Source organism: Anser cygnoides, chromosome 20, assembly GCF_040182565.1.
Source record: "Anser cygnoides isolate HZ-2024a breed goose chromosome 20, Taihu_goose_T2T_genome, whole genome shotgun sequence".
Classification (NCBI taxonomy): Eukaryota; Metazoa; Chordata; class Aves; order Anseriformes; family Anatidae; genus Anser; species Anser cygnoides.
The window spans coordinates 2559441-2587064 of NC_089892.1; the positions used below are offsets into that span (position 1 = coordinate 2559441).

A 27624-nucleotide genomic window follows, 5' to 3' on the forward strand; every position below is an offset into this window, starting at 1 on the left:
TTTCACACACTTGCAGTTAGGAACAAAACTACTGCACAGCTTGACATTAATCCTTGGGGAGGATGAGTGAATCTCCTCACTGCTACTGGCCACCCCTGTGAATTCTTGTTGATGAGAGGGACGTGCTTTTTCCTTTCATCCTGAGTTAAACAAAATGCTATTCACTATTGGGTGACTTTCTAAAAGAGAATAATACTGTGAATTTATCAGGGTCTTAAATGCCAAAAGTTCTGGGGAGGGGAAAGCAAACCATCTCCCCCCCCCCGCCCCACACACATCCTTTCTGTAAACATTTAGCAAAAAGTGCATTCGCAAAAAAATGGCACAAAGAAGGTTTATTTTTCTAAGGTGTATTTGTTTCAAGTAAGTTCAAATGTGGGATCTACAGGGTCTGTTTATTGTTTTCCTCTTAATAAAATGGTGGGCTTTGTTACTCTTCTTCTATTCCATTTAAGCTTTATTGTATTAAATATAATCAAAGCAAGGAGTAGAGCAATACGACTGGTCACGATTGTTTTGGTACTTATTGCACAGCTAATTGGCTATTAACATCATTGCCTGCAGGAAAAAGTAGCTCTTGAAGGCACTGAAGGCACTATACTCGCTCCATTTCAAAAGAGAAAAAACCTGTTCCTTAGACATCCACATCTGCCATTGCTCTCTGTAGAGGATCAACAGACCAGTAGTCATCATCCCAGCCCAGGAACCAGCCAGAGAAGGTTGGAGGCTCAAACCCTTGCTTAACGAGCGTGACTGGAGTTCTCTTATCTCGGCTGGCGGGATCAGTTTCAATGTACCGTTTAGCTGTAAAGGCATAAGGAGGAGAAAAATCACATGGAGTCCAAATCTTATGGAGCAACAGAGGAAACAGATTAATTATAGCTAAATGGTTGCTAGAGATACAATTTCAGATTGTATCTGTAGTCATTAAAAAAAATAAGCTTTCACTCAGTGGTTTTATCTACACCTGTTACAAGAGTGGCATTTGTAGGTAGAAAGCATATGTTGGGATTGTAAAATTCTCCAATGCAGTGGCAGTCTATAGCCACTTATCCACGCAAGAATATTTTTTCACTGTTGGGGTTTGAGCACAGCGTGTCTAAATGCTGCACCTCTTCATGCCGATATTTGGGACCCTCCTTTCTCTATCTCTGTGGTCTCTTTGATCACAATATTGAATGTCATATCATGGTTAAGATAAGTTTCTCTCTGCCTTAAAATCAGATAGTGGGAAAACAAAACAAACATTTCAGAGAGTAAAATGTCATAACAATACCTGATTTCAAAGCCTCAGTCTTTTCTTCTTCCTGTGCATCTTTTCCAATCCATACAAAGACCTGTAGATTTAAAAAAAAAATCATGTGAATTGTTTCAGCAACAGTCAGTATCTTTATGAAAGAGGGGATAAGGGCTCATTGACCACAGTATGGCACAGAACAAGAACAAATTCCTCCTGGTGTGCGTGGCCTGACTTACTTGGCTAAAGCTACTGGTAGATGACAAGAAGCTTTTTGACTGCAGTTTATCTGCAGTAAATTCTAGATACATGAACAAATTATACACTAGTTTAACATCAGGAAAGATTGCTAATGTTTGAACATCCTTACATAAAACAGACACAAAATTCATCTCTAAGTTCACTTTTGGCTGATTCACGCGCAGTGACTAACCCAAGCCTTCTGTTTTCAATTACAGAAAATGTGTCTGTGTCTTAAACTGCTGAATCCTAACCATGGTTCAGTCACCTCCAGCCAGGACAAGGTCACTGCCCTCAGGAAGTTTACAGCCTGGGGAAGTACACATGATACACAACAGCCTGTCTGCTTCAGCCCATAAGCTAACAAAGCGGCAAGACACCGGCTCTTTTCTCAGGTTCTGGGTCTAAGTTCTCTTCAACATCGCTAGTGAGGTGATTTGTTCTCAGGCCTGAAGGTGGAGGGACTCTACAACACAGCAACTCTGCTAGCTCTTGTAATTTTGGTCTCTTAATCTAGAGCCACACTGTTCATATTCTTTATTTCCCTCCTCATAGGTAAACATGACATACCTGATCCCATGTGTCAAGGATCATAACATCATCTGTAGCAAGGTCATCCTGAGTCAGATCTCCAGGAACTTCTTCAATCTGAAAAACATAAGGTTAAAAGATGAGAATATAGCTCAAGCATCACTTTAGCTTTACAGAAAAAAGGCAGGTTACATGGACTCTGGCTTCACCTCTTGTCAATGAGATGCGTACCATTGGCATGGTATTTGACCATGCAGCTCAGGCTATGTCACAGAAGTGTTCTTACACCACAGAACACAAAATCAGTCTCTGTCTACCTAGTAAAACAGTCTTTAATTCCTGTTCAAGGCTTTTAATGGTGCCTCTTGTTAATAGAAACATTCGCAAGTTAAAATCTGAGGAGTTTGAATGCTGGTTATTAACCAGGGGAGGACCAGTTTTATGGTTCAGAAAGTTGCTGTGCTGACAACAGTGCTATAGAACTAGCAGCTGTCTCTATAGAAAAAATGGTGCTGATGCTTTCCTTCTGGAGGCTACACTGCAAAGGAAGGAAGATAAGGTATAACAGCCCATCAGGCGACTCAGAGCAGACTGAGATGAAGTTACCCCCAGCTTTGTCAGATGACTGTTGAGTTGACTATCTTCCCACATACTCACAGTGAAGCGTCCACTCTTGTTGGAGCATGCAAAAAGACGAGGGGGGTGAGCATCCATCTTCTTGTCCTTCAGCCGGGGAGAGGTACGGTAAGGAGCTTTTCCACCCAAAGCAGCCCAGAAATTCTCTGAAAAAGAGAGTGACGTACTGATGCTTCAACTATTCATGGAAAACACAGTGGCAGTATAGCTTGGGTAGGACTTGAAGCACTCTTCTATGTCAAACTCCCAAAGGCCTACAAACATGAGTGCACTGTTAAACACAATGAAGGTACTAGATTGGAGAAGCCACTCTGTGTCTACATGTACATTTCCTTGTTCTGGGAGAAATAAAATATACACAAAATAATAATTGGGAAAGTGCAGCTACACAGAAATGATCTCAGACTTCACGTATCTCCCTCACCTGGCTCTCTACCCTCAGAAACCTGTACTGAGCGAGCTCCCAGAACGTTCAGCAACTCCTGTGCCCCTGATTTCTCGGCATTGCTGGCTCCTTGGCCAACCCAAAGGTAAGCAGCAGAGGGAGTTTTCAGGACAAAGGCATCATTGGAGTTCAGCTGACTGGCAGCAGGATCCAGCTGAAGAGAAAGAATATTGCATGTGTCAGGTATAATCACTCTCTATGCAGAGCCCATTATTTCAAAATAAAAATCAGCATCTACCCTGAAATACACTTCAAACAAGATATTCCACACAAGCATGTAAGGTTACGAGATACGTTGTATATTTGCATAAATCTGAGTAATCAGTTAGACTTAGTTATGTGAGAAGAGTAAACAAATTGTGTTTCTGCATTTAATCTACAGATACATATGACCTATGGCAAGAATGCCTGGAGCTGTCATTTGGCCAGTCTTCATGGTTGTGACAGGAGACTTAAGAATTTGCTGAGGAGCCTGTCGGAGAGCACCATCCCTGTTGCTGAGGCTGATGAATCATTAACATAATTTCCCCTACATCAACAAGGACATGCCATCATGACACTAGGAACTTAGGAAGTTACTGCAGATATAGAACAGTGCTCCTGCCTCACACGGAGCTCGAGTCCAGAGGAGGGCTACAAAGATGATCAGAGGACTGGAGCACCTCTCCTATGAAGAAAGGCTGAGAGAGTTGGGGATTTTCAGCCTGGAGAAGAGAAGGCTCTGGGGAGACCTCATCGCAGCCTTTTAATACTAAAAGGGGTCTTATAAAAAGGATGGAGAAGGACTCTCTACTCAGATAGGTAATGATACAACAAGGGGAACTAGTCTTAAACTAAAAGAGGATAGATTTAGATTAGACATTAGGAGGAAATTCTTCACTGTAAGAGTAGTGAGGCACTGGAACAGGTTGCCAAGAGAAGTTGTGGATGCCCCATCCCTGGAGGTGTTCAAGGCCAGGCTTCATGGGGCCTTGGACAACCTGATCTAGTGGGTGGTGTCCCTGCCCGTGGCAGGGGGGTTGGAGTTAGATGAACTTTACGGTCCCTTCCAACCCAAGCCATTCTATGATATGATTCTATGACAGCTGTTGACCAGGATTCATTCCCTTTTTTTGTTGTTGCATGTTTTTGTGTGTGTGTGCATTTTTTTTCAAAGGAGTAGGGCTCTTAACCTGTGTCCTGGCACAGGTTCTATTTGCATATAGGGTTAGCAGCATGGTCACACAGGCTAAGAACAAGTCACAACAACCAGCACAACATCCATCCAAATGGTTTTCAACAGTGTTTGAAAAGCATCATTGTACGCAGGTGTAACGTCTGTTGTGGACTTCAGAGAAAACAGCTTCAGCCTATTCAAGGTGATATTTATAAACTAATATGAAGGTGATGATTATTACTGCTTATCCATAGGAAAAGAGAAATCTTTCAACACTTTACCGAGGTTTCAAAGTATGCTATAGTTTACATCCGAAAGCTCAGTCTGGCCCTTGTTCTTGTCAAAGGGCTCAAGTCCCCATCACAGCCAATGCATGCAACATGGACGTTGGCTCTCTCTTCACATACCTCTACCGCTCTAGTAGCTCCTGAGGTGCTGGATCGGACTTGGAACAGCCGTGTTTCTGCAGGTGCGGTTTGGCCTCCTCCCCTAGAGGTTCCACCCTTGTAAACAATCAGGGGCTTTCCACCAAACATACTCATCAGGTGAGGTGGCTCTTTTCCTTGCACTACTCGTTTCTAGAAAAAAAAAAACCACTCAGTTTTAAGCTGCTGATGAAGAGTAGTATCAGGTATGCTAGAAAAGGCTTTTGTCACCATACTTCCAGCTGAAATCTTCCTATAGCACCTAGATGGTCACTGGAGCTTAGCTATTAACTCCCACACAAAAACAGACCAGCATTTAAACTGAGCTCTCAGTTGCCATTTCATTTTAATTGGTGGGTGATCCACTGGCATAGAGGTAACAAACAACAGCCATGAAAAACCTCCTGTCCTATACAGGCCACTTGTTTCTTGCCTAAATAGCTTGAGGGTTAGGTAAGGCAGGCAGCCTCTCCGTAACACCTGCACCACAGATGGAGTCTCCCACTACGTGACTGGATTTCTCCACTGACATTTGGTACCGTATATGATACAGAGAGGATCCCAAAAGCCCTTTCCTTCTGCTAGGATGGTTATCAGGGTAGATGACACATTTTGGTAAGTTACACTTATCCTACGAAATACAAACGTGTCCTCTTTCATTTGCCAAAACACGCTGAGCTTTCTCACTGTTTCTCAGCCTTTTAGCTCTTTCAACTCTTTCCAGATTCACTTTAGAAAAAACTAACTGAAATATTTCATTCTCATGAACTATTTGTTTGCTTCTCACTCCTCTCTCAATCACCAAGGGCTTTCTTCTGTCACATGCCTTTATTCTCACTTTAATTCTAAATTAAGAAGAAAAATAGGTATCTTAGCTAACTCCAGAAGTTGGCTGCATCCATCGATCCAGCTGCCTTTGCAAAAACACAGCTAAATATATCCAAGGTGTTTCCTACTTCTCCCACCAAGCTCTGTTGGCTGTCAACACGTTGCGCTAACTGGTATGAAATGCAGATTATTAATTCCTGGTGTTAGTAATACTACAAAGCAGAAGGCTCACTGCCACTTAAAAGGTATAAGAAAACCAGTTATATCTTATTTATTCCCACAGTGTTTATTTTTCTGTTTTGTTGGATTTTTGTTTGGTTGTTGGTTTGTTGTGTGTTTTTTTTTCACCTGCACAGGGCTGCCTCCCAGCTCCTCATCCAGCTGTACTGTAAGGAATGCAGAGGTTGCAATTTCATCTTGAGTGGAATGAGCACCCTGCCTGAAAGACAAGGCAAAATTTGAGTTGTATTTTTAACGTTTTCCCTCCCTACACATTCACCTTACAGAGACGAAGACAAAAAAAAGAAACTTTTGTTATCCAACCTCCGCAGCACTTCATTCAACATGAAGAAGAAATTCACTATCTTATATTGTAACACTGATTACAGAGGGAGATGGGGACACTTTCTAGAAAATAAGCACAGATTCTTTAGTACCTTCATGTCTATCTCCCATTATCCTTCTAGCAGCTGGCTTAAAAACATGCCTGTTGGTACTGTTAGCAGGAAGTATACATGCAGCACCTACACAGACCGCACCCCTTTTGATTTCAGTTACGGAGCTTGCCTGTGACCCCTTTGATAAGCAAGAACATCACCACTGTGAGACTAACCACTGAAAAACTCCTCTTTAATGGCGTGGTCTGGAAACTGTAAGAGTCACAAGCCACCAACCAAGGTGTTAAAATAACAAAAGACAGTCACAGTGGTCTCAGATGTAGAAACTCTGTAAAAAGTCTAAAGCATGATCCAAAGAAGGGAGTAACTACTAGTAGGGAAAAAAAAAAAAGAGAGAGAAAAAAGAAAAAAGAAAGAAAAAAAGAAAAAAAAAAAAGATGCTAGCACAGTAATTCCCCCCATTAAAATTTCAAACAAAACAAAACATTTCAGATTTCTGGGTGTTTTGGAAAGGAATGCTATCCCGGGTGAAATCTTAGTCCCTAAGGATCCTCTATAAATGGGAACCAACAGTGATCCATTTTCAAAGAAGACTCAGAACACCGCTTAGTCCCAGTGTTTCCTGACTTGCACCAGGAAAACCTTCTTACCAAGTGTAAATGATCTGTCCTTGTTTTCCAGCATGCTGGTAATTGTACAAGATAATATAACTATCCCCTCCGTAGAACTGGCCATATGTTGAAGGATCCACTGGCACTTTCTCTGAGCCTTCTATTCTCCAAATCTAGAAAAAGAGCAGAAAGGGAGAGGAACAGAAATATTCTGAGTGAAACATGACAGCAAAATAAACAGACTTTCCCGAACAGAGCTTGTGTTCCATTTTCTTCCCTAATTTGGCTTCCTAAAACTTACAGTACTGCAGCCCCACCTGCTGGGGAAAGTCACTACAAGCCTGGCGATCCCGCCCATCAGATTTCCACAGCTTGCAGCCAGGCCTGAAGCAAGGCACATTTACCTCGCCCCTTTGTGAGCTCTCAAACCTCGATCAGATTTATCAGAACGGTTAGAAACACTGGAACAAAAGCCAATCAAACTACTAACACTGCCAGCCCGTGTGCCAATTTCGTACCTGACATGATCATTCCAATTTCTCTCAGTTGGACAGTTGGGAACAGGGCTTTTAGATTTACTGAGGACTTATGAGAAGTCTAAGGTTGGCATGAGAACCACCATGCAGCCTTTTCAAACCCATCTGCAACACTGCTTCTGAGACACCCATCCCATGTATGATGGCAACAGCTAGAGTAACAGGGAGGAGGTGGAATGAGAATGTCTGGCTACACACCATTGGGTGAAAAATTGTCGTCAGGGCAATCTTGGAGTGAAAATAACAGCTCATCTACACCACACGGTTGTCGGGCTCTCAAGACCTTGCTGGTATTTCTGATGTTAAAAATTCCCTCAGTATTTATGAAACTGAGTCTCGGGCTCCTATCTGTCTCACTGTTCTTGCAGGAATGCAAGAAGTAGCAAAGACAATTCTGGAAACCTTCCAAAGGCATTCTGACGCAGCTCACCTGTTTCCTGCCAGAGCCATCATCCTCCATTCCATGCTGGGCAGCCATGGCCTTGGAGGTGTGAAGAGTGGCGGCATCAAAAGGAACCTTCTCAATCTTGGCAACATGACCAGAAATGTAAGCCTGTCCCAGTCCTTCTGTCTGGTCCTTGTCTCTCCAGTTCTTGAAGAATTGCTTAAACAGAGGTGTCTCACCACTCTCAGGGAGGACTTGGATCTGAAACAAATGAGCCAGCCCATCACGAGCAGCCTTACCCCACATCCCATAGAGCTCTGACTCTGGCTACTCCTTGCTTCATAGGAGCTCTGGTTTCAAGCTGGCAGAATTGCCTGGTACAACTCCTCTGATACTACAACAGTGAAGTGCTGGGTGCCAAGAAGCACTACTAAGAGCCAGGTCAGCTCTCACTGATGCCTGACACACAGCAATCAATAGAACCTCCAGTTATTACCATAGATAGATCTTTATCGAGAGTAAATACATCACAAACCATCTGTTTTCTGCTGCTTGCAACCACTAGTTTGAAAGAACCAATTTCTTCCATGCCAGAGTTAGTCAGTCTTTAAGCCATTGTGGAACTACGCCTGGGTCTCAGAATATGCTACGGGATTCAGACTCAGTCTAAGGTGAGTTTTGAGGAAGATTGAAGGGATGTTAAACCCTTAGAAACATCACTTTCAGAGCAAGAAGGGCAGGTTTACCTATACCTTCTCTTTTTCACCATTTTGAGAGGTCATGGAAAAGGTAAAATAAATATATAAATCCTTACCTGGGTATGCTTCGGATAATTCATCTTATCAATGAACTCAGAAGCTGTTTTCAGAGCTGCCTTCCTCTCTTCAGAGTTGGCACTCCTGCCTTTAATGAAAATGGAGAGAAGAGGGGTCAACTTTTACAAAGTTTTGTGTACCCAGAGAAAAAGCTGTCCCAGGCACTTCACCCTTTTGCAACATCTGAAGGGCCCAGCCTGCCAGCTAGAAGATGATGCCAAAGAGCAAAGGAAAATTGTTTGATTTCCTTTATGCTTTTCTGCGATGACTGAGAACACAATTGCCTTTCTACTTATGACATTTATTTATTTTTTCTTCCTGGTTCCAAGAACCCTTTGTTTAATTCTGTACGCTGAAGACGCTGTATCTTAACACCTAACATTTCAGATGAGAGTGCTCTTCTGAGACTGTTCGTACTATCTGAACTTGCCCTGAAAAGCACCACCATCATCAAGTGTCCACTCCCCTACCCAGCTCAAAGGAAACAGGGATCGGTAATTGGATGCAAATCCTACGTATGCAAAACCAGCTTCACCTGCATCTCTACGGTACCTTTCCAAACAAAGATCTTTCCATCTGTGCCGTGGTCCAGAATGAAGCAGTCATCTGTGTTCAGGGCTGCCTGGGAGAAGGGGTTCTCATCTGCCACCAGGGAGACTGCCATGTTCCCAGCCCCATTTGAGACCTGTGATAACACGGCACAGAGATTAGATAAGGCATTTCCCTTTTTCCCTCCAGCATCATGGCAATGATCCAAAACTCAGGGAGTGGAAGGAAATCAATTTGAATGCATTGGCTGCTCCAGGCACTACTGTTTTACAAACAGGATACCTTTGACACAGCAACAGTATGACAAAAGCATAACACTTACTCTGAAGCTTTCGAGTACTTCTAGCAATGCAGATAATGCTGGGACCAAATAAAGATTGATCCAAAATGGTAAATATCTTTGGTGCAAAACCAGCCTATAAAATTCTTCTAAAGCAAAATAACTGCACCTAACAAGTGGAGAGGACTGTCTTGGTAACTGTGAATAGGCTTCCCTGTGTCAAGTGGGTTTAATGGTCTGAGTTCCTGTACTTACTAGTGAATAAAGATCTACATTACAAACCACCTTGGCAGACATTCACTAAATCATTAGCAGAGACTGCTGTAGAGGAGATTCCTCCCAAAAAGTCTTGGACATTCTTCTGCACTTATACTAGCTGGTGGCAAATGTTACCTTCCAAATCATTGCTTCATCCAGTGTGCACACTGGATGTAGAAAGGGATAGAAGCGGTTTTCAGGCTCACTCTTTCTGGCCGATTCTTGTCAGCTTCCTAACACAGCATTTGGTAACACAAAGGAAGACTCCCTTTCTTTTACCCACTCATTTCACACTCTGCCTTTCCCTCAAAAATTCCTGAAAAGTCCCAGCTCAATCCCCACTGCTGACTAGATTCAGCAGCGGCAATAAAGACAGTAAAAAAGCACGTGGGTATGCACTGCAAGCCACCAAGGTTCATACACTTAAAAAGTTCATAAAAAGCTCTTTGACTGAGATCAGATCAGCTTTTCTCCACTATTCCAGCTCCATCTAATTGTGCAAAGATTAATCCATTCTCCACAATTGTCAGGATCTGTCTGTTTCTTGTTACCTTGTAGAGCTTAGCCAGTTTCCTATTAGCTGTATCGGTTTTGGTCTCATCGGGAGTTCCTGCAGGCAAACTGGGTTTAGGTCCAAGGACCTGAGAGAGAAGTAAAAAAAAAAAAAAAAGCATTAGTAGCCAACTGAAGAGAATCTGTGTTCCCCAGATGCCCCAGCCACAAGTAACAAGTAGAAGAAACTTCCAGATCAACAAAAGCAAAAATATATTCTGATGTCCCAGCAATGCAGAGGTCCAAGTCTGCACTGAATTGAGTGTTTACACTGCTAGCACTTTATATGGAAAGACACACACTACTGAGCCTATCCACCTATTGCATCCATTCTTCTAGATACCGCCCTTCCCATTCCAGCACAGAGAAATGGATGAAGTGAAAAACCTGTAGCATTTCCTCCCGCTCTGATCCTTCCTCTGAAACGAAGACCTTGGCGCGACCATTCCGCTCGTTGTCCCGAATCCCCTTGGCCAGCACAGTGGCCTTCAGCCGTTCTTGACGATTGCTGTTGGAGCCGCACCACTGGTAGATGTTCTGGGGGGAAAGAGAAAAACCATGCAGCAAACACTTGTCGGATCCAAACATGACCCTCTCTGAAGGAGACAGCAGTATAGCTGAGACTGAAAGATGTCAGAAGACTGGCTATGTAATGCGTCAGAATGGTCAACACTTGAGATAACTTAAACACCATGGAAATAAAAAAAAAAAAAAAAAAAAAGAAAAAACTAATCAGACTTCTGCCCCTGAAACGCTGATAAACTCATCTTTTGCATGGTACTTACGCTGCCAAGGTCAAGGATGAAACAATCCCCTGTGTTGAAGCTCTCCCAGGTCACAGGGACCTCCGTCGCTCGGACTGCTCTCCTGCCTTTGACCTGGAGAAGCCTCTGCACAGTCACTTCATTGGGAACCACGTGCCTGAAGCCAGAAGCCACACCACCAGCCTAAGACAAAAGGAAAAACGAATGATTCATACTCATGCTGTTGCTTTACTACAGTGGAATTCCACTACTGAAGTAAAATGGAATAGAAGAAGCAGGCATTGAAGAGCAACTCCCACTGCTATTCATCTGCTTTACCCAAACATTATGTATGGTAAGGAGGTGGACTGAGCACAGAAAAAGGGACTGGCAAGGTTAAGCTGTTAAGTAACCGGGGAGAAATTAAGTCTACTGAGTAGATGTTTCCCATTAACTAGGATTGCTGTTTCTTAAACTCATTCCAGACATCTTGGGACTGTTTTTTCCTCTGCTTCTTGAAGAAAAACAAAACCCCGATTCCTAAAATTGTGCATTGTTAATTCAGCCAAAGTTCTCCCGCTGGGATCTGCTGTTCTCCACCCTGTCAGTTCCAACTCATTGAAAACATCTGTTTGAGAATGTTTTTAAGCAACTGGCAAAGAGGGAGTTCTTACTCTTCTGAGAAGTGGGTAGGGTGCCATTTCTTGCAGACTTGATTCAGACTGGCAGTATAAAGATCCAGTCATAACCTACCTTGTACTTGATGCCAGATTTGAAGTATCCCAGGAAAGTTGCAGACTCATGGCCTTGCACTTCACGATGCTGGACAGCCTTCCCTTGAAGGTAGTCATCCATCTGAACAGTGAATATGGCAGCTGCCCCGCGCTCATCTTGAGAGCTTTCATCTCCTAAGAAATGAAAAGGTGACAACAGGGTTTCAGCCCCCACATCCGACTGCATAAACACCAAGGAGAAAGGAGATTCCTGGAAAGTTTAGCTTCCAGGAAGGTCTGCAGAATAGCCATTTCCAAACTTTTCTAATAACGACCCCAAAGAGCATTAAAAAGCTTATTTTTTCCTGTCAGGCTTATTATACCACCATATTTGCTGCAGCCCCACTGCTTCACAGCTGCGCTTTTGATAAGTATCACACACTTTCCCTTTGCTATTTTGCCTTGTCCTGGATGGAAGCTTGCTATGGACTAAATCATGAACAGATGAATCTGCAGGGAGACACTGTCATGGTTTATGAAGATTGTAGAGACTAGCAGGGCATCGGTTCCCCAGCAGTTTGCCTCTCAGGAGCTCTTTAGCATGGAAAAGCTACTGACAGATGGCAAATAGGACAAACCCCAAGCAAGTATCCTACATAGCTTTAACTACGATATTGCCAAAGTGTTTTGGTTTTGCAGGACGTGGAGAAGTCTTGCCACGTTAGTCGGTGACTTTTACTGCAGATGGACAATTAGAAGATCTAAACTTCACAGGGACAAAGAATACTCATTGAGTGAGGAAGGTAACAGCTGACTTCTATCCCTCCAAACAGAAAGGATTTCAGCAGCCTCTTTCATGTGAGATTGTCTTTGCTGTGGGCCTGACATGAGACTCTGGAGAACTAGGACTTGTGTCATCTTGATCAGAAAAGCCCTTCTTTTGGTCACACAATTCTATTTCTAGGTACAGAGATGGCTGTTCTCACTCTTGCAGAAACCATTTCAAATATTTAAGTTGAGTAGCACTACGTGCACCCAAAATTGCATTCTCTGTATGCCATTCTCTGTGTTCCTTACTTCCCTGGGTAACACTGGACAATGCTGGAGTAGTGTGAGGAAGAGAGTTCACTTTGGGCTCCCAGTTCAGGAGCACTCCAGTCAGACTTACCTAACCAGAAGTGCAAGTCGTACTGGAGGTTCCCATTCCTCTGCTTGATGGTGTTTAGCACCAGATAGGAATCTCCTGTGAAGAAGTCTCCATACAGATTTTTTGGCACTGGTACCAAATCAAATTTCTCAATCCTCCAAATCTGAAGGCCAGGCTCCTTCCCAGCCTTGGAAAACTCAGCGTGTTCCACCATGCTGACAGGCTAGGGGCAGGACAGAGAATGTTATTCAGTACACACAGTACAAGGAAGCCCTTGTTTAAATTATATTGCTTCTGATCTCTTAACTATTGTTCCAGGCAACAAGGGGAGAGTTTCTTTTTTTTTTTTTTTCCTCTTGCACTGAACTATGCAAATAAATAAAATCTTTCTCAAATGATCACTGTTACTTTTCACTTCCAATCAGCTCTTCTTTCTGGCTTATCCCTGACACCCTGACTTATTCTTTCCTAGACTCTCTTTTCTCTGTTTTTTTGTTTGTTTGTTTGTTTTTTTGTCTACTTTTCCTGGTTTTACTTTATGTATTTTCTATACTAATTTATAACTTTTCAGTTATAAGCAAAAGTCAAGTCCTCTTACTAACTATTATTTTCTATGCATGAGGTCCAAGACCGCAGGAAATAAACTTATCACTATACATTGTGCATCTTGCACAGTTATTTATCATTACTTACACCTTGTGTAATCTTATCCAGCTTGTATTATTATTGTGTAATCTTATCCAGCTCTCGCTGGAAAATGTTGTGAATATCATCAAAGAGTTAGATAATTAACAAGTTTCTTATATACCTTCCATTTATAATCGTGGGATACATTACTTCAGTATTTCTGTGCAGCTGTTCCATTTCAGGAATTACACATACTGTACATAACATCCTGTCCTAAGGACACTGCAATTCTGCTTTAATATGTGTCTTTTCATGTTAATATAATCTATTAGTAATATGCAATCCATTCTTTTAAAAAACATAATGAACACTTTCATATAGCTATATTTTTAAACAATTCACTTTTGTAATACTGAAAGGAAATAGAACATTTCTGTAGCACCGGTAAAGGACGTTTGTCTGTATATTACTGCATGCCTTTAAGTGGTATCAGATAACAGGGAAGAAAAAATTAAAAGGTTATATTAGAAGCATCCAGTATTTTGATAAAGAAGATAGTTCACAGTAGCTGATGGACAAGAGTACAATACGTCAGCTTCCAAGGCAGAAATAAAGAATGTTACAAACTAGAAAGCAAAACAGCAAGTTAGCTACTGAAGTGATCCCTAAGCTGAAATCAGGTATCAAACAGGTAGAGATGGAAAACAGAGAACTTCCATGTCTGATTCCAGTCAGCCTGAGAATTGCTCCCAAATCCCCACTATAAAATTGGACAAGCTCCTTAGAAAGAGTTAGAAAACCGTGTGACTCTTAGAAGTAATCAAAACCCAAAAGTTTTCCAATGTTTAATTGTGGCGTTAGGCACTTACCACAGCTGAAAGCACAACAGCTGCTGTAACAACATATCCAAGCCCTGCAACAGACATGGAGCTAACACAGTTCAGCTTCAGAGCCATTGTGCAAAAAACGGTGAGAAAAACATAACCGAAGTCCTGTCTGCCCATTTCTAACAGCAAATGGGCTTCTCCCTTCTCCTGCAGAAGATGTAGGGAGTCCCAGCTCCCTCCTCCTCCTCCCGCAATTGAAGGCACACTGCAGGAGCCAATCTTTTATCACAGACAAACACACCCACCCCCTCAGCACCGTAGGGGCGTAACGTGTTTGTGCACAGTCCTCTTGGAAATCTCAGAGACTCTTTCAGCCACTTACAGATGCTTAATCCCAGCAGGCAATAACTCAAGACAATATGCTATCCATTACAGCTGACGGTGCAATTATGTCCAAACAAGCCAAATATCTGGTCATAAGGCCAATAAGAGAGGAAGAAATTAAGAGATGTCAACAACAAAGGCAACATTTTGTCTGCTGAAAAACTGCAAATAAATGGAAAGTTGACGAGATGCAGAGGAACAGAAATGGTGTTCCAGATGGCAAGGGCTGCAGAGAAAGAGATTTTGAAAATGAGAAAAAGAACAGAGAACCACTAAAAGTATACATCTGAATACCCTGAGCATGGAGGGAATATGCCTTCATCTCTCTGAACTTGCCAGCGGAGAAAGAAGCAAAATTCAGCACATGTTTTGTGAGTTTGCACCTGAATGTAACATCTACACAAGCCTCTATCAGAGGAACACAAGCCGGAAAGGGCTGAAACGGAGCCCTGTATTTCAGCTCATGTGTTAGCGAAAGGACGTTAGTGGTCTAGTGGGTGAGAGAAGAAGAGCTACCTCAGTAATTCCACAACCAAATATTACTGAGGGTGTAGTAAGACCCCCGTGGCAGGAATGTAACAGCCACCAAACCCGTTCAGTTCAACGGAAGTACAACATAGCATGGTGGACTGCAGCGTGCCGATGATCTGCCACCAAGGACAGACAGCAAGGAGCTCGTTCTTCTGCCTGCCCTACACTTCAGCGACTCAATTCACCACATTCCCAGTACGTACACTGCACAGAACAGCCTGTGTCCCAGCTCCAGCCAAGGCACCCCACGCACAGAGCAGCTTCGTGCTCGTCCCTGGTGCTGGGGTGGCTCCCGAGGTGCGAGCAGTGTCTGTGGTGCTGAGACCTGCTGCAGGCACGCTCCGGGCTGCGTGCCCACGGGCATCCTGGAAGGCCAAACGAGAAAGACAGGAGGAATGCAACTACTGCCCTGGTGTCTTTATGCCGCTGGTTATTGTTTTGCTTTTAGTGCACCCAGCGAAGAATTACGGACAGTCTGGGGTTCCCCCTTTCAAAAGCTCTCAAAAGATGCTTAAATAAAGGACCAGTGCTCCACCTGCTTGAGTCCACAACAAGACTTCCAGGATGGAAAGATCAGACCCCACTTTGTATGTGCCTTCTCCTCTCTCTGTGAGAATTCTTCCTCTCTCTCATCCAAGCTAATGCATTTTGTTCTGAAATTTCAAGCTGGCAAACTCTGTTTTAGTTAATGTACCTTTGAAAATCTCACTGCAAATTCTCAAACTGCAACAGATAATCAAAACAATGTCTTAGTCTTGCTGGTATTTCTGATCTCTGCGAAGGAAATTCAGTGTCAGAGGTCCAAAAACTGGTAAAACGACTTTGGAAGCCTAACAGTGTACTGGGTCAGCCCTAGTGTTCCGAGGAAGTCAGCTGTGAATGGCTCCTGCAGCTGCAGCATACCCAAACCAAGACGACCCGATTGCAAAACATTAGAAAGAGGTGAGTCCCTTCCAAATGGAAAAATACTTCGGACTTTTTATTAATAAATGTCTGGATGGAGCCACGCTTTGATAAACTTCACAGACTGAAGGCAAAGAGACCTAGGATCATCTTCACTGTTAGCATCCCATTTCAGGGTAAATTCAAATCCCCAAATATATGCCTGTAAGGATATACAATACGCTGGGGGGGTTGGGGAGAGGAACGGATGTGGTCTTTTAATCAACTTGGTATTTTATAAGTTTTGCTGTGAGTCCAAGCTTGTCTTGTCAATCAGCTGCAGAATGTAAATGCAGACAAAAGAAGGAAAGAGGGCTATATTGAATAAATTCTATATTATCATATTCCTTGGTAAAGATTCAGCTGAAGCATGTCAGAAGGGAATAAGGCTAACATACTTGACCAGCTGGTATGGCTCATTACTCTGTCAGCAAATGTGGCATTGTTAAATCAAGCCACAGAAATCTGTGCTCTGGATGTCTGATCGACAGCATGTGCCAGACAAGGTTGCCAGGACCATACTGAAAAGGATGTCTTGCTGGAGACATGGGAAAAAAGGCAAATTTCAAGCTGATGTTAATAAAAGTGTCCAGCTTAGTCACAGAAGTGGTGCTGTGCAGGGCCAGCATCTTATGCAAAAGAAAACTATTTAAGGAAAACAAGGAAAGGGCTTGAAGTACGGGATTTCAGCGCAGATGGATCATCTAAGTGACACTTGGCCGCAGCGTGATAAAAACAAGAACTTAAGAAAAGAAGTCCAATGTTTTGAGCAAGCAGTGGAAGACAACAGCTTGTTATGGTATCCAGATGTGCAGTTAACGCAATCGTCACAGGTCTGTCTGAGAAGGGCTTCTGATGGACATTGGCCTACAGAAATAATTGCGGGGCTGCACGTCCTATTTGCCACACAGCGTGCGAGACCTGGTGTGCCAGGGAAGCAGACGCTGCCCGAAGGTCTACGTGCGTCTCTCACAGACCAACGGCAGAATTTAGAGATTGCTTCTTCAAGAAATTTTTAAACGATTTTTTTTCCAGAGGCTGGAAGCTGCTTGCTTCAAAAGAAAGGCCAGGAAAGCCGGAGGCACCCTCCGGTCTCTCTCCCAACAAATGTGCCACTCCAGCCCATGCTCCCCATCACCGCACTGCGAGAGGCCCGACAGCTGGTGCTTCCACCACCGCCTCTCAGGGACTCTGTATTCTTTCCTAATACCCAGACCAAAATCCCTTTCTTATTTCCATCCTGGAACTTATAAAAAACAGTTCTCTTTGCCTGCCTCCCTCCCTAAATACTCCCATTTATGCTCCTCACTTTAATCTCTGTGGCTGTGCCTCCCACTCCCCTGTCGCAGTGGCTCTGTGCCCTCACGAATTGATGCCATCAGCATTTTCACCGTTTGTCTTTACTCCCCTCTGAATTTGTTCCTGACGCGAAGGTGCCCGGTTCTTCAGCGGGGCCCCAGCCCTACACAGAAAGGAACAGTCTGTTCCATTTCAAGACATACCTGTGAGCCCAGAACCTCTTATTCTGTGTCCCATCACACAGCAACACCCATTAGTGGCAACAATTAATGCCTGGCTCCTCCACATCAAATAAACTGTCACATCTTCACACCTACCACCATTTAAAGCGTGTAATGATGCTACCTAAAGAATCTTTCTGTGAGACGACATCATCCAATCTCACGGAATAAAAGAAGAGGAGAAAAGCCTTCATTCTGTCAGGCTCCAGGCTGGTTCTTCCTCAACCTCAAACATTCGGAGCAGCTCACCACAGCTGCAGGAATGCACGCACTCAGACAAAACATTCTCTGACTCCTGGCATTGCCAGAGCATTTCAGACCACAAAATGTGCAAGGCAGTAATACTTTAATAATTAAAAATTTACAGAAGTGAGATTAAATACACAAGATCGAGTATAAATATTTAGTAGCCAGTTCCTCTGTATGACATAGCAAATATTAGCACACAGGGCTTTCCTCACCACACTTTGTACTCTGACATTTCTAAGACTGCAAAGAGCACATATATTTTTAAGCCATTCAGTGAAGCTTTTGGAGGCTTTTTTTCTGAATACTTACTGAATATGGGCAGTTGGAAAAAAAGAGGTGGAAAATTGCTGGTAAAATAGTCGATAAAAAAAGCAATAAGTGCAATGGTTCGTTTAATAGCTTCAGCTGTAAAGAGGTCTGTGTGTTGCAAAGGAAGAGATATTTTAAGTATTTACATGACACACAGAGACCCAGAGGTCTGATCGCTATGTTCATGGCATCCTGGTTTAACAGAAATGGTGCTTGTGAGGGTGCTTATTTTTGTTCAGCTGACAATGCATCAAAAGGAGGACTCTGGCTTACCTTCAAAAAAAAACCCACTGTTGAACAGTTTGCTCTCCTTGTAACTTTTACCCAGCAACTGACCACTTACAAGAGAAAACCAAACATATATTTCTTTGAGATTTTTTTTTTTGAGCTACAGTTGAATTGTGGCAATTCACGCATGTCTATACCCACAAATACAGCAAGGACTTACCCGCACAGGGCGGCTGCTCAGGAAAGCTTGGCTGAATTAAATCAGACTGTGAAATAAGCAGTGGCAGGCCAGATCACCATGTGGTTGTTCTCATTTGCAACCCCAGTGTCCAGGTCATAACAGGTTCAGTTAATTTGTTTAAACTCGATGCGTAACAAGGCCCATACAGGAAGGTCTGCAGCCAACATAACATTACAACACCGAGTATGTAAAACACCTGCTGTGTAATTCTGGAATGATTCCTGCATTTCTAGTTGGCAAATGCAGTATATTTTATTTTGATGAATAATACTTACGCAGCATCAAGATAACTGTCAAGTGCAGTCTGAATTTCTAAAACGTGGGGAGAACAGGAGATCTTAGTAGAGTTTCTATCCACACAGCATTCATGCTTCAAAAATGCTTCTTGTGCACCAATCCTCGCTGTACCTTGGAGGCAAGTGGTTGCATTTCCACCCAGCTAATATATTTATTTTCTTCTACTTATTTGTGAAAAATTGCCTAGAGACTATGGATTGCTACAAAGAAATAATAATATATCTCCTCAGGAAAAGCAAGACTCCCTTGCCTCATAGCATTCCACACCTCCTATACAGAGGAAGAGAAGTAAATCACCACCACGTTTCTGCAGCAACAACAGGAGCACTGAGTCTCTGTTTTGCAAGGACCAAAGCTGTGCTGCTAGCATGTTCAATCCTAATAAAATCAGCACGCTGTACGTGCGACAGTAACACTGCCGAGCAAGAGCTGCATCCTGCAGATCGCTGTCTGAGAATGTCACTGAGCAGATCAAACATACCCCAAATCACATTGTTTGCTTGCTTCAGGTACAGCTGTTGCTACACTTTATAGAGAGTCTACACTTCCTGACTACCCACGCAGCCATTTCTTTTCTCTCCGATCCTTTGCAAACCCATAAAACCTCTGAAGAACTTATGAAGATTGTCAGATTGAATATTACAGAATCATTCAAGTTCTGACAATAAGAAATTCAAGACATGACACTGCATGAAGTAGAGAAAGGAAGGCAGTTCAGCGCAGTATTAACAGCTGACAGTACATAGTGAAAACGGAAATACTTTTCTGTTCTTTATAGCCTCCTTGCCAAAATAGTATATATGACTAATTTTTCAGTAACTTGCTGAAAATAAATCTGGTGGGACTTCAGCTTTGTTGCCAAGGTGACAAGCATTGAAAAATATCTAAAATGAGATATGAGATCAGCTTTCAGTCTCCTGACAGAGCTAAATTCATATACACATAATACTAAGAACAACCCCTTTCCTCCCATCCCTAGAAGAAGCTAGTAAACAAAGCTTCCATGAGACGAGGAAAACTGGCATGGAAGATCCTCCTTCTACTCTAACCATGGTGACTCCATAAACTATTCCAATCTTCTATAGGAGGAGCAGCATGGTTAATGATAATCTTAACATCCAAATAGATGCAGCCAGTCACAAATCCAAAAAGTTCAAAGTGGCATCATCCCTTCTGCAGCTTCCTCCTTGATTTAAAACATGTGTCTGATCCCAAGACGAACTCAAATCAAGCATCCAGGACACAAAGTACAGCATCATCTGCACAAATGGCAAAGTAGGTTTTTGCATTCAAAAGTTAAAATTCCTCCTAAACCACTTTAGCAAACCAGAACACCCAGATGATTTACGTATTGTTCACTTTTTCCAGCTGTTTGCTTGCATTATGAGTCATGTCAGCTCTATTCTGGTCTCTACCTTTTGAAAACGATCCACTCAGTAAACATAGAGGCTTCAGACAATGCACCAGGGCTGAAAACTTGGTGCACAGAAAAATACTGAAACCCCAGAAACACAAAAGCCTGAGTTTCTTCTCAGTTGCACTGATATGAATCAGGAGGAATATTACTTACATGGGAGAAACTCTTGGATAATACACAGGTCTCCCATCTGATCGAAACACACCCAGAGAAAATCTGCTGATACAATCAACTGTTTAAAAGCCCTGCCTTAAGAGCATACATGGGAGCTGAATCATGCACTTAAACACACACAGCATAGATAAGCGTGGACCAGTGGAAACTGCTGGCCACTTTCCTTCTGTTGTGAGCAAAAATGAATCCTGAATTGCACTTAAACACAAATCATTGTTCAGTGCTGAAAACACATCTCAAAGGAGCGTGTATACAGCCCATAAGACATAACCCAGTGTGTTAAAACATGATTACAACCCCATGTTATGTCCCATAGACAGATCTGGTGGTGACAGCCAAAGCACATGCATGGAGACAGTGAGGAAATGCTCGTGGTCAGCTGCAGGGACATGACACAGATGTTCTCCCTCCAGCCACCAGCTCCTGGCTGCGTACCCAGGAAGTGATCTGCAACTTTATGCAAGCCGTTTTCCTCCTGCAAACCAGCCAATGCATTCCTCAGTAGCACAGAAGTCTGCTCAACTCATTATCATTAACCCAAAGAAGCAGAGAGCAACACATTATTACTGGAGAAGACGGGATAGAAACCAGAAGAGACAGCCTCAAACGAATCCAAAAGGGAAGCATGACGCACGGCCTTGCCCTCCCAGTGCAGCAGCAGGCCCAGGTGACCAGGTGAAGAGACTTGCAATAAGCGGACGGCAAGGATAAGGAGAAGGACATGCAAATACTAGGGTTGAGGATAAAGCAGCTGTGATTAAAAAGCACGTAGAGGGAACATTGTGCTATGCCCTGCTGGTGCAGCACGGCACGTCCGAGTCCTGCCGCCGGCCCGCAAGGGGCCTGGCTGCTGGGGCAGCGCAGCCCGGGCATAGCACAGGAGGGAGGCAGAAGCCAGCTCACCGAGCAGAGGCACTGAAATCCGCGTGCTTCTGATCCTGGGATGTTGATTGGAACGTGAGCTGTGTCTGCTGCAGGTTTGCAGTTCCAGCATTTACCTGCTGACGGGCACAAGAGACGACCTAGAGCTGCCACGGCTGCTCCCTCCAGTCCCGTGCCCGGAGGCACAGCGCAGGCAGTCCTGCACGTCCCCACCTCCCTCCTCCTCGGGGCGCCAGGGACACGACTCCCCCATTTCACACTGCGGTCTGCCTCACAGACACCCACTTCCACGTAAATCGATGTAGAGCTACTAGAGTTCCCCTTTCAATTTTGCTATCAGTTCTCCTAACACATGCAGATGTGGCCACTGCATTAATGACCCCGGCTCGAGCAGACTGACTTCTCACAAAGGCTGTTTTCTGCCCCAAAACCACAATGCCTGCGAGCACCGCGGCCTTGGCAGGAGCACCGTGCATCATCCATCCCACGTGGCATGCAGCCACAAGATGGCAATGCTATAAACAGGAACGCCAACATAATCCCTTCTTCCTCACCGGAGAGTGTTTACAGCTCTCCCTCTGGTGATTGACAGAGGTTTTTAACTTTATTTTTAACGGGATTCAGGCTTTCGGTGGTGAGGAACCACAGGCGTTCTCAAGGAAGGCAGCCTGCAAGAAGGGAAAGTCCTAACGGCGACGGCTCTCCGCACTGCAGCCTCCATCCAGCCCGAAAGATTCGGGATGATTCATTTCCTCCAGAGTTTTAAAGACGCTGTTTTGAATTGTAGATGTATTTTTACTGTGTGTGGAAACATTCAGTAAATAACATATGCTTAAACTTTGTTTTTGGATGGCATCCCATGGGCTGACTAGTTCCTAACACAAAGGGTTGTTTCTCCCTCCTCCAGTTGTGCTGGGACACCAGCTGAGAGCAGCCCCAGTTCTTCAGGTTCTCAGTGGGAGGTGAATGAGGGGCAAAAGAGAAGAAGGGAAAGATCAAAAACACAGCCTGTAGTTGGAAAAGAACCCTGAAATGAGTAAAAGGAAAAAAAAATCAGAGTCCAAACCATCTAACCCTTCAACAAAGTCACCACTACGTCCCAAACTTTGACTAAAAAGAGCCAACAACTTGGTTTTAATAAAAAAAAAAAAAAAACACCCCCAGCACGGCAGTTCTGGGCTGGCATTTCCACAGCACCTTACACAGCTCCTGAGCCGTGCTGAGCACCCCAGGAAAAAGCTGCTGGAGCTCTGTTCAACCCCACAAATGTCTGAGCTCTATTTAACCTTGCAAGTGCATCACCAGTGGATAATCGGGGATAAATACCTGGCAACCCTGCTGCTAGTTCAGGTGCTTACAGTGAAAGGCTCCTACTTCCTCTCCTAATTGTGCAGACCACACTTTTCCTCACCGAGCAGTTGGGAAGTACTGAAAGCTGACAGCTTATGAACAGCCTGATCTCATTTCACCTCTGACGGGCCTTAACAGTGACACATTATCAAACCAGTTCTCTGCTGGTGCCCTAGATACACACCTGGACCAGCAGACTACGTACGCTGAGTGTCTGGCCAGCGATGGGCTTGTGGTACTGCAAGAAAAACACCGACTGCTGTGATCAGGCAAGCAGCAGCAGCACGGCTGTACCTGGAGGGTACGGACACACTGGTCCGTGTACAAAAGAGAGAGCACCTCGCTGCGTGCCAAAGAGCTCGTAAAAGGCCTGATGAATCTACCCTGGCAGCCAGTGAACTTTGGCTATCAGCGAGCTGAAGACTGAAGGATGTGGTGTAAATACGGGAAACGCGCCAACATCCAGGACTTCTTCGGAAGCAGACGAGGCAGAAGCATACCCTAGGAAATCTGTGTACGCAGCCTGCACAGACACTCCTACCACCCAGCTCATTTACTTTTATTTCCTTACTGAAAAACAAAATCATGGGAAGACAGAAGACCTCTAACTACAGAAATACTGCACAGGTTTTGCAGTCTGCCTCGTGGTTTAGCAGCATCCCCGTTACTCCCGTTTGGTACAGGGGCAGGAAGCAACCAGCTGCCACTTATTTCTGTGGTGACAGCACTCTTGGTGGTAAATCCCCACAGTTGCTCCTAGGAGACAAATTCTTGACAGACTGGGCTCTGAAGAAAACCCAACTCTGGACTTCATTTCGGGCATCATAATGACACAGGCAGCAGTGCAGGCTAAAACCAGAAATTCTCTAATTTTTTACATTTGCATTAAGGCGTTGTTTCTAGATGGACAGCCTAATTGCTGCGTAGCAATTTTAAAGAAAACAAAAGGGGTACTCTGCAGGCACAAAATTGGAATTATTGCTCAGGAGTAGAACTACAAGTGGAATCAAAAAGATAAGATACATTCACAAGGGAGGGGATGATTAGTGACTATTAAACACGCTAATCCGGATGCAACCTTCACTTCTGGAAATCCCTCATCATGACAGTTTTCAACTGCCAGAAGCCACAAGGATAGAGCTAAGGAAATCTGCCCATGCAGACTTCTTTCTCTTCCTTTGCCTAACCATCGGCTAGGAGCTGCCATCAGAAAGGAGACATTGATGAATGAACCAGTGTGACAGCTTCTCTGCTCCTGCCCCGAGGGCTGTATCTGACTGCATTACCTTTTCGCATTGCCATTGTTTCGTGGAGCCTCCTGCAGAAAAATACTCTGCAGACTAAAAACACGGCGGGCTCTGTGGCTGCGCTCTATCCCCACCTAGTTTGTCTCCCATACTGGTAAAACAGTTCCAGTCCGGCTTGTAGCTGAGAACCCTGGCAACTCCGTTCCTTATATGGGAACAGAATGAATCATCCAGAGCATTTCTTTCAAATTCCCTTAGTCTTCTTAGTGTCTGAAGTGATTAATTAATGATTAAGAGACTGAAAAGACAAGGACTTTAAGTAATGCTCAGAAGCAGAATAAACTAGATGAGAGGTACACAAAGTGATAAACTGCACAGACACACACACACACACACAAAAAAAAACGTTTTTGCTTGATGTAATACCTCAGTGGCCTTTGAAAGCCACCGCACGAGGCATCTTTTGAGTCTTGAGTTCAAAATGATTCAAAACAGATTACAAGAGTACGTACAAAATAACAACATATACGGTTTTGGTTTCAGTTTTAATTTTTAGAAGCGACATCAAATACCTTGCTTAGAGCATCAGACAACTACTAATCAACAGAAGTATAACACACAACTTGCTGCTGACAAATTGCCCATTGCAGAATTTTCTGCCGCTTCATGAAAAGCATTTGATAGCAATCAGGCAGAGACATATTCAGAACTCAATTATTCATACAGCAATTCCTAAGTGCAGTGAAAGTGAACAAAAAACAAGAACAGCTGCTTCTTCCTAGACAGTAGCTACTCATAGTGAGCACCCTACTTCATGTCTGTGCTTAACCATGTTCTGCTTTACTGCAACCAGTCTGCAACTCGATCACTTCAGCTCCTATTTAAAAAAGAAAAAAAAAAAAGGGTGGGGAGAAAAAACCAACCCCCAAAATATTTCTTTTGGTGTCAGGATTCCAAATAAAAAGGGTGAAATAGATAGTTTGCAGAGTCCCCTGTGCCTATCCACCGTCTACCTTCATATATATGTTACTGAGTAACAACACTAATGTCTGAGTCTAGAATTAAACTGGAAAGCTTGTATTTGTAAAGCAAGTTAAAAGCCGATACAAATCCCCAGCACCAAGTAAGTCACAGAGCTATTTTAAGAGCGGTTTAGTTCCCACCAGGACACTGTAAAACAGCCAGCCTACAAGAAGTTCTTTTATCTGAACTTGGGGAAGCGTTGGCTCAGCACGGGTCTTTGAAAACAGCTAGCTGCTGCTTCTTGTACTGTACAAAGGCTCGTACCTTTTCTTTTTCCCAGGAGCAGCATCCCCCCCTCAGTGACGCTGCTGGCCACACTGCTAACTCAAGCAGTGGCTGGAGCACTCACCAAAGTATATAAAGTATCTAGAAAAACTGCCTTGTAATGGAACATGTCAGGCAGCCAGCCTTTTAGCTGGAGCTGGCAGCAATCCCCAGCGGTAACGTTATCAGAACCATGAAACTGGATTGTGGAATGCTATCTCGCATCCCCGCTTTGGTGACAAAAGGAGCACATTCACAGACAGGTTGGATTGGTGCCTGTAAAATCAAACTTGAAACTAACAGTAGCATTTTTGCTTTGTCACCCTTTAGACATTCAAAAGTAGCCAAAGATCGATTGCTGGTTCAATTTCCTTGCACTTTCCCCATAGCATTGGAATTTCATCAGGCTGAAGAAAGCATCCATTCTTCTGCGGGCAGGAGATATTCTCCCAGGGACACCGAAGGTATCCACTGCTCACTAAAACCCATTGGTATCTAAACACTCAGACATCCACTGGAAAATCCCCCCGTGTATTCAAACACAAACCATTTAAGAAGCTGTCCACCCACCTACGCCACCGATGAGGTGTAACCGCAATCCCTACCCCATCTTCCTGCTGAATTCTAGTGAAATCCACGGAGCCTGACTTCTCGCTGCTCCAGCAAGCCAGTCCTGCGATGGGGCCCGTTGATGGTACAGATAAACTAACGCTGACACCCAGGGCTGGCGCACAAGCGCAGAGGACAGCATTCTCATTACCCACACTGGAGGTGAGCGGCGCAGTACAACTCAGGGTGTGGGACCACGCCTCGCAGCCTGGCACAGCACAGGCGGGAGGCAGCTGCGGTGCCCGCAGCAGCCATCCTGCAGAGCAGACGTCAAACAGGGCTGGCTTCTGCTTCTCCCTGCTAGCTTATGGGTTAAAGATAGATCTCTCAGCGCTCCCTAGTATGGATAACGGAATAAACTAGCTGATGAACAATATAAGGGGAACCCTTTGCAACATCCAAGGTTGTGCAAGACCTGCTCCCAGTTACCCAGAGAACATTTCATTTGCCCAGGCAGACGTTACGTAGCATTTTGTAAAGTAGTTTGAGAAACCTGAGGGATGAGAGATGCTTAAGAAACCTGTTTTACTGCAGAGCAGGAATACCCTAAGCTGAGCCATGCCATAAATCCAGCGAAGGAAACTTTTTTTGCTGATAAACTTGCGTCATGCAAAGTTGGTAGTGGAAAATTGAAGAATTGTAACGATCAGTACGAAAAAAAGGAGACTTAGGGGAAACTGACGCTAGTGTCATCCTTGTTAGCAAAGTCGGATTTTTTACATCCAAAAGCAAGTAACATTCAAAGCAGTTTTATTCAGAGAGGATCTACTTACTAATGAGGCCTCCTTGAAACAAGTCATCCCCATAACTTTTTTTTTTTAAAAACTCTTCCTAGGAAACATTTCAAATATGTTTTAAGTGTCTACATACTTGGAATTTCTGTTCAAACAGACTTTTTCAAGCATTCCTTCCCCAGGCCGAGAACAAAGCGGCCGGCCCCCCGCTGCGCCCCCCGCCCCCTGCACGGCGCTTCTTCCTCGGGGGACGCGAACGGCACGGGGATTTCAGGAGGCGCCCTAAAACCGCGGCCGGTTCGGACGGGCAGCGCGACCCGGGGGCACCGCTCGGTGCCGGAGCCGCCCGGAGCCCGCCCGCCGCCCCCCGGCCCCCCGGCGGTGAGGGCTCCGCGGTTCCCCTCCGCCCGGGGGGGGCCGCGGGGAGGGGCAGCCCCCCCTCCCCCAGAGCCCCCCCTCCAGCACCGCGTCCCCGCGGGGCTCCCGGGCCGGCCCTACCTGCTGCTGGCACTCTTGGCCGGGCGGGAGGCAGCTGCCGGGAGCGGGGCCGGGCCGGGCCGGGCAGGGCAGGGCAGCCCCGGGGGCGGGTTGCGGCGCGCCCCCGGCCCCGCCCCGGCTCCGCTCCGGCTCCTGCTCCGTCGCCGCCAGGGGGCGCGTCGCGGTGAGGGCCCTGCTCCGGCAGAGGCAGAGGCTGTGCCCTCAGCCCCGACAGCACGAGGAGGGGGCGGCACGGAGCCGTCCCGGCGGGAGGGGCTGCACAAGGGGCACTGGGAACGTGGGGCCAGCGCGGTGCCCTCGTGTGCCTTCCCCTCAGCTCCCTGCGGGCCGCCCGCCCTCGGCCTCCGCTCTGCTGCCAAAGGAACAGGGCGGCACTGAGCCCGCCGCACAAAGCCGCCCTTCACTCGGTGCCACGGGAGCCTTGGTGGCCTCGGCTCCCCACGGCAAGGCAGCGGCGCTGCAGGAGTTCGTTCGCCACCAAAAACTGCACCGAGAAGTGCCAGGGCGAGGGGACAAAGCAGGAGGTGAAGGCGAACTGAGCGCTGAAGGAGCCTCCTGCAGATCTGC

The 27624-nt window shown here is 44.9% G+C and overlaps 1 protein-coding gene across 3 annotated transcripts; it reads right to left on the minus strand.

Moving 5' to 3' along the window:
- Nucleotides 1–320: 320 nt before the first annotated feature.
- On the minus strand, nucleotides 321–27193 carry GSN (gelsolin). 3 transcript variants are annotated; one of them, XM_048056643.2, is made up of 17 exons: nucleotides 27058–27193; nucleotides 12726–12927; nucleotides 11598–11752; nucleotides 10887–11048; nucleotides 10489–10638; nucleotides 10101–10190; nucleotides 9015–9147; nucleotides 8462–8550; nucleotides 7693–7908; nucleotides 6766–6899; nucleotides 5847–5937; nucleotides 4653–4823; nucleotides 3069–3243; nucleotides 2666–2790; nucleotides 2048–2125; nucleotides 1277–1337; nucleotides 321–804 (listed from the first exon to the last, which is right to left on the minus strand). In XM_048056643.2, the coding sequence occupies exons 2-17, from the start codon at nucleotides 12916–12918 to the stop codon at nucleotides 635–637; spliced, it is 2193 nt and encodes a 730-aa protein (XP_047912600.1). In that variant the 5' UTR covers nucleotides 12919–12927; nucleotides 27058–27193; the 3' UTR covers nucleotides 321–634. The 3 variants fall into 3 exon arrangements, with proteins under 3 accessions (XP_047912600.1, XP_013044176.1, XP_013044175.1); XM_013188722.3 differs by lacking the exon at nucleotides 27058–27193 and adding an exon at nucleotides 26599–26640; XM_013188721.3 differs by lacking the exon at nucleotides 27058–27193 and adding an exon at nucleotides 14201–14430.
- Nucleotides 27194–27624: the final 431 nt, after the last annotated feature.

Coding starts and splice junctions, on each gene's coding strand:
- GSN (XM_013188721.3), bottom strand. CDS start 14,335: ATGGGCAGACAGGACTTCGGTTATGTTTTTCTCACCGTTTTTTGCACA. Junction 10,191..10,488: donor AGCGGGAGGAAATGCTACAG/GTTTTTCACTTC, acceptor CTTCTCTCTCAG/GTCCTTGGACCTAAACCCAG. Junction 2,791..3,068: donor TTCTGAGGGTAGAGAGCCAG/GTGAGGGAGATA, acceptor TCTCTTTTTCAG/AGAATTTCTGGGCTGCTTTG.